The sequence below is a fragment of the Pan troglodytes genome, chromosome 5 (assembly GCF_028858775.2).
Source record: "Pan troglodytes isolate AG18354 chromosome 5, NHGRI_mPanTro3-v2.0_pri, whole genome shotgun sequence".
NCBI classification, from domain to species: domain Eukaryota; kingdom Metazoa; phylum Chordata; class Mammalia; order Primates; family Hominidae; genus Pan; species Pan troglodytes.
This window is the reverse complement of record NC_072403.2, coordinates 52118469-52132252: the sequence shown is the minus strand read 5'-3', so window position 1 is coordinate 52132252 and position 13784 is coordinate 52118469. Positions and strand designations below refer to the sequence as shown.

The 13784-nt window shown below is 40.6% G+C and overlaps 2 protein-coding genes across 11 annotated transcripts in view; one reads left to right on the top strand and one right to left on the bottom strand.

Moving 5' to 3' along the window:
- The window catches only part of ENPP4 (ectonucleotide pyrophosphatase/phosphodiesterase 4), a 138805-nt gene that overhangs the window by 15170 nt on the left and 109851 nt on the right, over positions 1 to 13784 (bottom strand). Inside the window, exon 6 of one of the 6 annotated variants that reach the window (XM_016955638.3) lies at positions 9467 to 9808. The exons of 3 other annotated variants lie outside the window; for them this stretch is intronic. The gene's annotated coding sequence lies outside the window, so the exon portion shown is untranslated. Of the gene's footprint in view, positions 1 to 9466; positions 9809 to 13784 lie in introns of those variants that run through there. 2 more of the 6 variants (XR_010158031.1, XR_010158030.1) reach the window with 2 other exon arrangements.
- Positions 1 to 13784, top strand: part of RCAN2 (regulator of calcineurin 2) — a 272477-nt gene that overhangs the window by 241200 nt on the left and 17493 nt on the right. For all 5 annotated transcript variants that reach the window (XM_009451342.4, XM_009451341.5, XM_009451343.4 and 2 more), the window contains 2 exon segments: positions 3123 to 3296; positions 5099 to 5270. In XM_009451342.4, coding sequence (XP_009449617.1) covers positions 3123 to 3296; positions 5099 to 5270 — 346 coding nt within the window.

Genomic DNA, 13784 nt, shown 5'->3' with positions numbered 1-13784 from the left:
GGCCTGAAAAGAGAGGACATGCTGAGTAAATGTTAGCTGTTTATTATTATCATCATTGTGGACTTTAAGCCCCATATAATCCAGTGAAAAACCTGGTCCCTGAGCTCTGGGCTACACCCCAGGTTTGGTGCAAGATCTCCTTTTGTTTTTCAGCCTAAGCCCAAAACAAGGAATATCAGAGTTTCACGTCAACGGCCAATTCTAACTTGGTGGGAGTTGGTGCCTGGAGCCTTCTATTGAGGATCAGTGGGAACAAGATGTTCTCGATGTCTGCCAATGCCTCATCAAGGAGGTAGCACATTGTCAGCACCCTCTAAGCCTAAAACCTGGAGTCCTTGATTCTTTGCTCCTCATGCAGTCTCTTGAGGCCAAACCGCTCTGATAAACTGAGATGTGAAGCATAAAAATGAAATATGAAATGAAAAGGAAGGAATTAGACTCAAAGGAAAAAGCACCTCGCTTTCAAAAGCTAGCCTTAATGGCCCAAGCTTAGGCATTGGAGAGGTGATGAGAAGGTGAAACTCCCACCCTGGAAATGGAAAAACATACCAGCCACAAAGAAGACCCAAGGATTCTGTCCTTAAAAAAATACTATACTCTATATAGAAACAAGAGTTTTTAATCTCTTAATTCTCCTATTCCTGAAAACTTCCCAAACTAATCAAACTACCAGCTGTGACTTGACCAGTTCAGAGTACTCTCATTGTGAGGAAACAGAATGCATTTTAGTTATCAGTATTCCTGCTCAGGAAAACACAGTATTGTTGGGACAGAATTCCGTAATGAGACTACTTGGAGTGGTAGCTGAAGCCCTGAGTCTGGGAGTTGGCTGATCCCAAGGCTTAAGAGATGAAGGGAGACAAAAAGCCTGCTCTGCATAAGACAAGGAAAAATTCTTGTTTTGTTCGTGATGGGAAAAGGAGTATAAGAAAAAACTGAAAATGCGAGAAAGAACCCCTCAAATCTCCACAAATGTCATAAAAAAAAAGCAAAAGCTTTTATTGTATTCTTTGGGGTCCTTGGACTGGTATAAAAGAGAAGAGTGTGGGCAGACAAAGGAGTCAAAGATAGGAGGGGGAACTGCAGCCTGGGGATTCTCAGAAATGGGCAGCAGGGTATGGAATCATCACCAACATGGGCTTGAAGGTCTGATACAAGTTGATCTGGATGCCCAAGAGGCAGGAAGACCTTCCCTGACATTTGAGTTACTCTTCCTGTGGAGCCTCAGAAGTCAGTGTTTTTACAACCCCACCTCACTATGTTGATTCTCTTAGATGTGATCTAATTAAATATAAATGGTCTTATTAAAATAAGCATCTCCTCCTATCAACCTGACAGTATAATTCTTTATCGAGTCGACAGTATCTCTCTAGTCAGGGTCACAAGGACTTTGGCCTGGTCCTGGCTCTGCTACTGACTGTCCATGTGCCCATGGGTAAGTCCTTATCTTTTCAGATCTCAGGGTTCTGACTCGTAAAATGATGGAGGTGAGGAGGAAAAGGTTGAGTTCATCATCTCTTAAGTCCATTCCTAGTTAAAATTCTATGAATCTTGCGGTATTAATATTTCATGCATCTCCATCCTTACTTGTACTCACTGTTATGAGAAATTACCTTTTACTGTTGAAATAAAAGAATCAGGTTGGTTATATATATAATTTCCTTAGTGGCAGTTTCTCTATTAAGAACACACTAGCTTATAACATATACTAGTTTTCTTATAATAAGGATATTTTTATGGCTAAGAGGAACCAGACAGATCAGACAGATGGTATTAACATAATGCCTATATATTTTTTTCTTTTTTAATTCTCTAGTTTTCTGTTATGCCTTTCTGCAGTGTTCTGGGTGTCCTCTTACTTGTGTGTATCTGCTTCACATGTTAGATTGTTAGATGGTTGAGGGTCAGAACAATGTGATACTCATCTCTGTATCCTCTTAAAGTCTTGAGAAAGACCATGCCTCATACAAAGTAAGCATTTAATAGATACTTACTCAGTTGAATTGAAATTGTGTATTGAGTCTAAAGTTTTTAATTACTGCTTTGTATTGTGATAGCTTGGTTATGCTGTAGGAATAAAATAATTCTCAAATCTCAGTGATTTAATGCAATAGAGATTTTTTTTCCTTGCTAAGGCAGAGTTGGCTATAGAATGGGGTTGGATTCGGGAGAAAACTATTTCTGCTTCATACAGCCACTCAGGGACCCAGAGTGAAGAGAATCCTGTTTCTGACAGCTGTAGCTTTTGAAACACACGGCCTCTGCAGAGAAATAAACTGAAAAATTACTCGAGGGCTTTCTTCTGCACTCTACACGTATTTCATTGACCAGGACTAATCAAATGGTACTGCCTGACTAGGAAACTGGGTGGAGTGGATCCCATATTTTTAGGCAAGAAAAGTGCCCACCCCTCCCTAGGCCTGGCATGGTGGCTCATGCCTGTAATCTCAGCACTTTGGGAGGCTGAGACAGGTGGATCACTTGAGGTCCGGAGTTAGAGACCAGCCTGGCTAGCATGGTGAAACCCCATCTCTACTAAAAAATACAAAAATTAGCTGGGTGTGGTGGCACATGCCTGTAATCCCAGCTACTCAGGAGGCTGAGGCAGGAGAATCACTTGAATCCAGGAGGTGGAGGTTGCAGTGAGCCAAGATCATGCCACTGCACTCCAGCATGGGCAACAGAGCAAGACTCTGTCTCAAAAAAAAAAAAAAAAGAAAGAAAGAAAAAGAAAAGTGCCCCCAAGATTGGTAATCACAATATTTACCATATGCTTTACTCAGTAGCTCCAGTATTTTGGAGATCTTCTCTGAGAATCTAATGATCATTATGATCCCTCTCCTCTACAGAAATACTCAACATTTTGTGTAATTTCCCATTTGTTTCATATACTTTGAATGCTAGTCACTGGTCCTCTAGAGAACCTTGGACCAAGATTATAAATCATTCAGGCATGTTTTGCACCTGGCAACAGATCTACAGATGAAAAAAATACATTACTGGTGTTCTATTTAAACCGTATGTTATTAACAACCTATTTATTTAGTTGTTTGTTTTTATCAGATATGACATCATACGAGACCCATGGCCAATGGATTTTCCTCTGTGTTTGTTTTTATCAGGAAAAATTTGAGGGACTGTTTCGGACTTATGATGACTGTGTGACGTTCCAGCTATTTAAGAGTTTCAGACGTGTCCGTATAAACTTCAGCAATCCTAAATCTGCAGCCCGAGCTAGGATAGAGCTTCATGAAACCCAATTCAGAGGGAAAAAATTAAAGCTCTACTTTGCACAGGTAAGGTAATTGTTTACCAAAGTTATTCTTTTTGCCCTACATTATTTTTTACCATTTTAAAATGTAAATGAAGCCCTTTCTATTTTCAGATTGGCTGGTAGTCTATAAATTAATTCACTGAGAAATAGACCCACATCATGATTTCCAGACAGAAACAGCTTAGTGGCTTAGAAAACAGGCTCTGAGAGCTGCCTACCAGAGCAAGTTACATAACCTCACTGGGGCTCCTTATTCTCATCTGTAAAGTGTGGATGATCAAGATCTACACCCCATACTGTTATGAGGATTGCATGAATTATTGTGTGTTTAAGTGCCTAATATTTGGCAAATACACAATAAATGCCCGCTAGTAGTTACAATAAGAATGACGTAATCACAGCTATTCCTAACCTTCCTATCAGGGTTATAATTAAAACTTAAATTATATGACAGCTTTAGTGGAATGTATAACTTTTCAATGATTCATATTTATGAGAAAAGGTTACAAATATATGGAAATTAATTTGTTTCATCCAAAAATCAATTCTAGCTCTTCCAAAACGAAATGAGTAATTCTTGGCAATGCTTATGAAGTTCACAGCAATAGAAATCAATATCCATCATGTTCCATTAGTGCCCTCACCTCATCACTAGATACCTTGATCCATCTCTTAAGTGATCTGTAAGTATGGTTTCCACCTTCAGATTCTACAGAGATGGCACAGTGAAAAGAACACAGACATTGGCCCTGCATCCATGTTCAAATTCCATCATTGCTATTCTAATGTGTGTGATGTGGACAAACCTCAGTTTCCTTGTCTTTAAAATCTCACTCAGTTCCTTAAAATGTTAAGCATTGAATTACCATCTGGCCCAGCAATTAGACTCCTAGGTATTTAAAACAGGTACTCAAACAAATATATGTACACACACGTTCACAACAGCACTATTCACAATAGACAAAAGGTGGAAACCATTCAAATGTCCATCAATGGATGAATGGATTAGCAAATTATAGTATGTCCATATGATGGAATATTATTCATCCATAAAAAGGACTAAAATACTGATAAATGCTACAATGTAGATGAACCTTGAAAACATTATACTAAGGGAAAGAAGCCAGACACAAAAGGTCACATATTCTGTGATTCTACTTATAGGACATATCAAGAACAGGTAAATCTATAGAGACAGAAAACAGCATGGTGGTTGCCAGTGACCAGTGGGAGACAGGAATGGTAGTAACTGGTAATGGTAGTACTGGTAGCAATAGGCAGAGGAGTTCCTTTAAGGTGATGAAAAGAGCTTGGATCTGGATAGAAGTGGTTGCTGCAGGTTAGGAATGTACTAACTGCCACTGAACTGTTCACTTTCAAGTGGTTAATTTTATGTTATGTGAATTTCACCAAGGAAGGAAGGAAGGAGGAAAAGAGAGAAGGAGAGAAGGAAACATTTGGCAGGTGCGTGGTGGGACAGTGGACTGGCAGCATCACCATAGCCTGGGGATCTATTAGAAATACAAACCCTCAGGCCCCATCCCAGGCCTCCTGAATCAGAAATGTAGGGGATAGGGCTCAGCAATCTGTGTTTTAGTAAGGACTGCAGGTGATTCTGATGTACAGTAAAGGTTGAGATCCACTATTTTCAGGATTAAATAAGGCAATTGAGCACATGGTATGTGGTAATTGGTAATTATTATTACGGTCGGGTTCATCGGTTCATTTGTCGCAGGCTGAAACTAAACCCACATTTTAATGTGCCAACATGACACATCTGAAGCCATGATGAATAAGTTTCTTCATCTCTACTCTATTTGAAAGGTTCAGACTCCAGAGACAGATGGAGACAAACTGCACTTGGCTCCACCCCAGCCTGCCAAACAGTTTCTCATCTCGCCCCCTTCCTCCCCACCTGTTGGCTGGCAGCCCATCAACGATGCCACGCCAGTCCTCAACTATGACCTCCTCTATGCTGTGGCCAAACTAGGACCAGGTAAGCTTTGCGGTCCATTTTAAAAATAAACATTTGTCAGCAACCTAGAAAAGCCAAATGAGATTAACAACCTTGAGATCCTGGGTTCACAGTAACATCTGCATTTGTAATAGATTTATTCCTCTGTGTGGACAATGAGAGGGAATGATGGATGAGAATGCAGCATCAGACTTTGCACCTGTTCAAAAAGCAACTCAGGAACCTGTACTAAAATGGTGTCAAGTCCGTGAGGCTTCTGGATTGCAATGCAGATATTTTAAGATCCAACAGCACTACCTAATTCTTGTGGGATTTAAATCTATCCCAGGAGGAAATTGTTTCCTCAGAACAGACAAAATGAACCCTACCAGCTGAAAGGAGGCATCTATGCTGTGCAACCCAGTTTTATTGCTGTCACAGTGCTAGTACACACTCAGGAACCCCCTGTTACAAGAAAACCTGCCTGCCAAAGTGAACCTCCAAGTTCCTAAGAAGTCAGTCACAGCAGCCTCTAACTTTAAAAAATTCTTAGTCACTTTGTTCTGATGTTGGCATATGTAGCTCTGATTCACCCATTCTCATGCAGTATAGCATTCTAAAATATGAATCTACCACCACACTTTATTTAGCCACTCTCCTGTTGATGGACATTTAGATTATTTCCAGGTTTTTTGCTATTACAATCAAAGTAACAGTTAACATTCTTGTACATCTCTATGCACTTGTCCAAAAGTTTCTTTAGGCTTTGTAGTTAGAAGTGATACTGCCCTCAATTTCAGCAGATGATGACACCTTGCACCCCAAAGTATTTTTTTCTGTGTTATATTAGGAGAGGAAATAATAGAAATTGAAGGGGCTGAAACCAGGTGGCAGCTGAGATTTTTAGCACTGTGAATTGAGTGGTAACTAATGGCCATTATGTCTGCTCTGTCTACTGCTGGTTATCTTGGGATAGGAAGGAGCTTTAAAAATAGAATCTGAATGCCTGACCCCACCCCAAGAGATTCTAATTTGATGTGGGTAAAGTTCAGGTATCAGTACATTTTAAAAGCTCCCCCACTGATTCTAATATGCAGATAAGTTCAAGAACCACTGGTAGCTAAATGCCAAGTACCAAGAATAGTCAACTTATAAGTTCTTACCAGCATTTCTTAATGTAGCAGGAAAACATGTGGCCCAGAGTCGCCCACCCCCGAAATCTGCAGTTTTAATAATCACATCTGTTGATCCTTGTATACGCCAAAACCTGAGAACCCTAGGAATTATGGTGACCAACTGTCCTGGTTTCTCCAGGACTAAGGAGTCCCTTGGCCACAGGACCTTCGCTGCTAAAATCAGAAAATTCCCAGGCAAACCAAGAAAAGCTGGTCATCTTACCAGGTACCTAGATTAAGATGATGCTGATCTGATTAATAAGCACTTCTTGCAAGAAGATTGCCAGCTATTGCATGTGTGGCCTGAAAGTTAAATTATAGAACTTTCAAGAGCAAGCTCACTGGAGGTTTCTTTGTAATCACCATCACATCACTCAGCTTCTCAGGCCCTTTAAAATGGCCATAAGTTTTACCTTCAAGAAGCAGTAGGTATGTCTAACTAACATGTGCTGATGAAAGAAGCAATATAATAATAAGAGAGATGTTAGTGAAATATGATTTCATTAAACGTCTGGTTCACATCCAGGATCCTGATCTTAGACACTCCCCCTTCAGAGAGCCACATGTGTGATATGCTTAAACACTGCACAGTGTATAAAGTAAATTGAGTCTACTCACATGAAGCCTTGTGAAGCCCTTTCCCACAGTCATTCAGGACATTGCAGAAACAAGCACACATATCCAAATGGACCAATTTCAGCCAAGGTCCTTGAAGCTGCCAGTTTGACTCCTATGCACAGATATTGACAAGGACACACTTGAACACTTTGTAGAGGTGTTTTGAATGTCAGCAAACAGAGCTCTTTATAGAATCACTAAGGTCTTGGCTAGAGGACCTAGGAGTCTGACCTGGATTTTACAGAAAAGGAAACTAAGGCCCAGAGCGAAGCAGGGAGCTGATTTGACAATGAAAGTGCCAGAGCTTCCAATGCTGTGCTCTTCCTACTTCACTATTTAGAAAGGAGGCTCAGGCTATGTCAGACTTTCTAACCATCACACCCCAGCTGGACTCCAGCTCACTCATGTGGAGCTGATCATCCAGTAAAATTCAAATCATTTTTATCAAGAATGTGAAAGAACATTAGTTGTTGTCAGCATTCACAAAGATTGATGCAGAAAAAGCTAGGGGCAAGTTCCAGACACCCTTACTGGCTGACCCAGCTGAGTCCAGGCTCTGGAAGGCACAGACAGGGACAAATGTGACTTGGGACTGATGGAGGCAGAAGGCACAGATGGGATGGAAATTAGGCCCCGGAAGGGACGCTCACAGAGCCTGACACAGAAGAGGAAGGAAAGAAAGAGGGAGGAAGGAAATGGTCTTAAAGAGGCAGAGAAAAAAAAAAGCAGTTGGCGATGGGGGATGGGGAGCTCGGAGTGGTAAATAACTTATCAATAATGTTAAAAATACACGCCTTTTACCTTAATGTTACAGCTAATCTATAGCACCCACCTTCTTTTATCACAATAAATGTACCATCTACCATTTTTGAAGGGCCCTGCTTTGTGATAAACACAGAGATAGGACCTATTATTATCTCCATTTTATGGATTTGGAAACGAGGCTGTAGAAAGAAGCATGAACTTTCCCAAGGTGTCACAGCTGGTTGGTGACATCGTCAGATTTCAAACCCTGGCGCTTCTGACTCCAGAGAGTAAACTTCACACTCCACCAGCTGGTCTTCTATTAAGGATACTGGTTGGCTTGGCTGACTTCAGGCCTGCTCTGCTCCAACTCTGGCAAACATTTATTTGTTTTTAACCCTGAATCAAGAATTATTTCTTGTTTTTTTTTTTTTTTTTTTTTTTTTTGAGACAGAATCTTACCCTGTCACCCAGGCTGGAGTGCAGTGGCACAATATCGGCTGACTGCAACCTCCTCCTCCCGGGTTCAAGCAATTCTCCTGCCTCAGCTTCCTGAGCAGCTGGGACTACAGGCGCATGCTACCACACCTGGCTAATTTTTATATTTTTTAGTACAGACGGGGTTTCACCATGTTGACCAGGCTGGTCTCAAACTCCTGACCTCGTGATCCACCCGCCTCAGTCTCCCAAAGTGCTGGGATTCCAGACGTGAGCCACCGCGCTAGGCCTCAAGAATTATTTCTAACAAACACCAATCTAAACTTCCAGAAAGCCTAACCTAGTGTCTGGTAAATGTGCAAATGGAGACTTGTGCATTTGGTACAAGAGCAAATATTGAGAGTTTCCTGATTTTTAAGTATGACTGATATTGTGTCCATGGAACAGCTGCAATCTGGATGTATTTTCTAGGATATGTTTCTCTCCATTCCTTGCCAGCAATTTGGGAGTGTTTGTCTTTATTTGGTTATCCATTTATCCCTTTTCTATGTCCTTGAAGCTTCCTCAGCCACACACATGCATGATTTGTGTCCAACAATTGAGTTGAAAATATCAGACGTTAAATTAAAGGTTGTTTCAGCTGTAACAATCAGGGAGCAGGGCCACACCCTTCCTCCTCCCCATGGCATCCTCCCCCACATCGCGTCTCTGCCCCCTTCCCAACCAGGTGCCAAGGCAAGAGGTTGCTCCTTCAGTCTCCTCCTGTCACTTTGCACAAATATTCACTTTTCCTTATGGTAATTTTCTATCATTCAACTTACTATCTTCTCTTCTTACTGAGGGAAAGAATGCATGTTTCATTCATTTTGGTATTCCCAGCACCTGAAACTACCTGGCACATAGTGGATGCTCAATAAATATTGGAGGAATGAATGCGTGAATGAACGAAGGAATAGACCAGAGCTATTAGCCTGCCTAGAGATAGTTTCTTTAATGACAAATTGTTGCTTTCTTATAGCTTTAGCCAGACTCAGTCGGAAAGCATTAAATTAATGTTTTCTATAATTAGAGGACTTCTAGCATTTTCATTTTTAAAAAAGTGATTTAGTAAAATTTAGTTTTAATCCTTTGGCAGAATCATTTCAGTAACAAATTATAACTAATTGCATGTTAAAGAATGACTACCTCAGTTCTAGAAGTACAGAAACAAATTAGAATGGGAGCAGAGAAAAGCAACTCAAATGATCAAAGGAATGGAGTTTTGCATTAGAGGAATGATGAACAGTGTTTAATTGGTAGAGCAGAGTGATTGAGAAGGTATGTAGGCATTTAAAGCTGCTGGGAAAAAGTCAGTCTAAAGAAAGAACGTTATGGAGCAGGGATCCAGAGTGAGATGGGACTCAGGCTAAGTCAACTGACTGGCTGCCCCCAGAGGCAATGACACAGTTTATTAGGACCCTTTCATGGAGAACAAATGAAACAGTGGGGATCCAGGCCTCATCTCAGACAAGCAAGGGGCAAAACAGTCTGTAGTTCTTTAAGGAGGAATATTGGTGATCTCTCAGAGAGGGCCAAGTCCAATTCCTGAAAACTTCTAGAGTGGTCCTAGAAACAAACATAAAGAAAGCAGTGCAGTTATAATGGAACCATGATCAGACCCAAATCTGTGGGTGCCTATTGAAATCCTTTGAAATATTTAAGATGTTGCGACAGGAGATGAGGGCCACGTTATATTCAAGAAGTGTCTCTCAGTTCCGTTTATTATACCAAGAGCAAGTTTATATTCCGAAAATTATGAGAGGCATAATTTTAAACATCCTTAATCATTGTCCCCATGACCATTCTATCTTTGATCCAGAAAGTAAGCAAAATAGGTATTATACATTAGAAAATAAATAAATAAAAATGACTTAAAATTATGTGGGGATGAAGATAAATTACTTACCATGTGCCAGGCACTGTTCTAAATACCTTACAATATTATTTAATGTTCACAGGCAATAACAGGTATTATTATTGTCCTCAATTATACAGCTGGGGAATGTGAGGCACAGAGTGGTTAAGTAACTTGCCCAAGGCGACACAGCTACTAAATTAAAATATGTCCTCTGCCACTGGCAAGAAGAGTAAAAGATTGGTTGAGCCAGCACCCTTGCCCTGGGAAGTGAAACATTTTTCTCTAGAAGAAATTTAAGATTGCTGTAAAGGAGAAATTTAAGAATACAAAACAACTTATGCCTTTCGTTCCCTCACATTTTATTTCTCTACTTTTTGGCACCCACTAAAACACACTACTGCATCAATTCTTTACGGTACATTTCATGCTTTTTTCTTGTGTCCAGCAGGACGTGCAGATCAAAATTTGCCTTCCTCTGCTTTGTTTAAGGGGCAGTTATTGTCTCTATAAAACACAATCCTTGTGTGTTTCTATTAGTCCCTTGGGGAATGTGTAGAAGCCCATCAGTTTAACAGTGACCTAGACAGAATAAGATGGGCTCTGACCTTGAGGAGAATTATGAGTTGAATATTTATTTTGAAATATCTGTTGTTCCTGACTCCAGAAGCAGTACAGTGCCAGGTTCTTTTCTGATGTAAAACAAAATAGGAAAAAATAAAAACCCAGCCTGGCAAAATAGCTTATCTCCACCAATCAGCAGAAAATGGTAAAATAGAGACGCACGTGGCACTAACTAGACAGGAAATCAGAGGTGGGAAGCAAAATGCCAGCCTTTATTCTGCTCTCTAAGATGGCTCTGGAAGGTCATGTTCATTGTCACTGAAAATGCCTGCAGGGAGCGATATGAAAAGTCATTGTCTCTTCTTTTTTTTCCTCCTGCTATTTTTAGCTCTTGTTAGGAAGATCAATTTTAGTTAACTGCAGAGAAGGGTTTTTAAAATGGTGCTTGAGTTTCAAGTTGCATGTGTCTGCTATATTTAGATTTTTTTCCAAATTCTTCTGTATCAAAACATGACATAGTAAGGCAATTTTGCTGGTGTTACTGCTTGGTATGGTGTTTTCCCCAATGGGAAAAGATATTCCATTAACTAATGTAACCTATATTAAAGAAACATTTTCTATTCCAGGCTCTGATTCAGAGGTAGAAAAAAATTCAGTTTTTAAAATATAGATGAACACCTATATTTTTGGTGCATGTGGTATGAATATTATATAAGGCCTTGATTCTCATTCAGCAATTGCTGTATTCTCTGATCACAAAAACAATAGGCAAGTAAAACAGTGAGTGTCCAGTGTTCCCGTTAGCACAGTCTCTCTGTGTCATACCCCACATAAGGGACTCAGATTGGGATCCTGGAGCACATGTTCAAATTTTCCCATTGCCTTTGAAAGAATTGTCCCTGGAAAAAAAAGGTTTTTCAGAGGCTTTTCTTCCCAGCATATATTCCATTAATCTATCTTCCATCACTATGGAGTAGCAATATTAAAATACTTCCTTTTCTAAATTTACAGGTAAACTGTGTACATTGTAGAAAAACAGAAAAGACATATGACCAAAAAATGGGAAAATATCAATAACAAATCCTACTGCCTATAAAAAAAAGTACTTTAGGAAGAATCATTGTAGTGTTTACCCTTGCATTTTTTCTTATAGGTATGTGTGTGTGTGCATTTGTGTGTCCTCACAGTTGTTGTGGAGGCTGGGCCCCTAATATGGGGCAAGGGAGAACAGGATGTTTCGTTCCCAGAGAGGACCCAGCTCACAGAGGGCTCTCCCAGGCAGCTCCCCCTTTCTTCATCTCCGCCACTTTCCTCTCACCCCATGTGGAGGAGCCCCTTTACTCTGGTCGTTCTCCCTCTTTATCTTCCCACCTCTTTCCCCTCTGTGGTTCCCTTAGCTTTCTTTGCCTATACCTTCCCTCCGGGATTCTGCTTCTTTTTCTCAACCATTAATTCAGGTCCTCAGTCAATCAGTTGATCCCATAAAGTACTTTGGGTCCTAAATGTCTCAGGAGGGGTTGAAGATAAATCTCCCCATTCCCAATCTAGTATTAGAGAGAAACCTCCAGAAGATAAGCAAATGTTCTTATACTGAAATATATATAGCTCCCCTTATACCAAAACTACAGAGTATGCTCTTTGTCTTCTTTCTTTCCCTTGCTCTCTTGCACACGCTTATCCTCCCCCTTCCCCATCTTACCAAGGACCCCTTCTTATCTCCTACTTTGATATGGATCAGAACTGAGGAGGGGGAGGAAAGGAAAGAGAACCCCAATTATTTCATCAATATTTTCTTAAAATGTACACATACAAGGCCTACTGAGGCAGAATGTCAGTTTACAGCCCTGATGTCACCTGCAGCATCCCAACCTCGTGCATGCCTAAATCTAGGAAGTAGTAAGGCGGTTACACTGGTCACTCAGCAGACCTGGATTGGAGTTCACCACTTTTCTCTGGGATCCACCAAAGTTCAATAGGAGCTCATGGAAACACAAAAGAATCAGAGAGAAAAAAGGTTACAAAGGACTGAATTCCCTGGACTCTGTCTTTTAATCCCAAATCCTCTTTCCACTTCCACTTAGAAGATAAGTTCTTTCTCTGCTCCCAGATTGAGCTTGTGAATTGGCAGCTACCAAATAGCTATGATTTTTATGTTTCCAATAAGTCTCTCTGCACCCAGAATATCTCCTTTTATTTTATAGCTGTAAATGGAGATCCAACATGAAGAGAGGCTTTTCTCTTGCCTCAGGATGATGATTGAAACATAGGATGTGAGTTTGAATCTAGGCTTCTAGCCTCCACATTTTATTAGCTCTGTGACCTTGAGCAAGTTTCTTAACTTCTCTGTGCCTCTGCTTCTTCAATAGTAAAATCAGTTTGTGGCAAGCATCAAATGAGATAATCCATATAAAACTGTATATCCAGTATCATACATAGGAAAGGCTCAGTGTATGTTAACTATTTATTATCACTTGATTTTCAAACCATATATTAGCCTTCTATTAAAATGTGTCACTGAGTGTGGTGGCTCACCCCTATAAATCCCAGTCTTTGGGAGGCTAAGGCAGGAGGATCAGTTGAGCCTAGGAGTTTGAGACCAGCCTAGGCAATGTAATGAGGCCCCTGTCTCTACAAAAAATAAAAAATAAAATTATCTGGGTGTGGTGGTGCACATCTGTGGTGCCAGCCACTCAGGAGACAGAGGTGGATCACTTGAGCCAAGAGGTCAAAGCTGCAGTGAGCTGTGATCCTGCCCCTGGACTCCAGCCCAGGTGACAGAGCAAAGTGAGTTCCTGTCTCAATAAAAAAATAATTTAAATGCCTGTGTTAAGCTCTTAGCTCAGTGCTGCTCAATGTGAAAGCTATGATATTTTGGAGTTGACAGTCCTACACATTGCAGTACATTTAGCATCCTTGGGTCTCACCTACTAAATGCCAACATCCACCCACACCATATGACAAAAAAATCCATTTCCAGACACCATTAGGGGTTTAACATTCTTATGTGAGAACCACACTAATTATACTTTCTTGAATGTGACAAAGAGTTGTCACAGGCATAGAGGCAGAGAACGCCTAGTAAGGGGTCGGCGGTGTGTGCAGAAAGAAGAGTGGAAGAGGTGA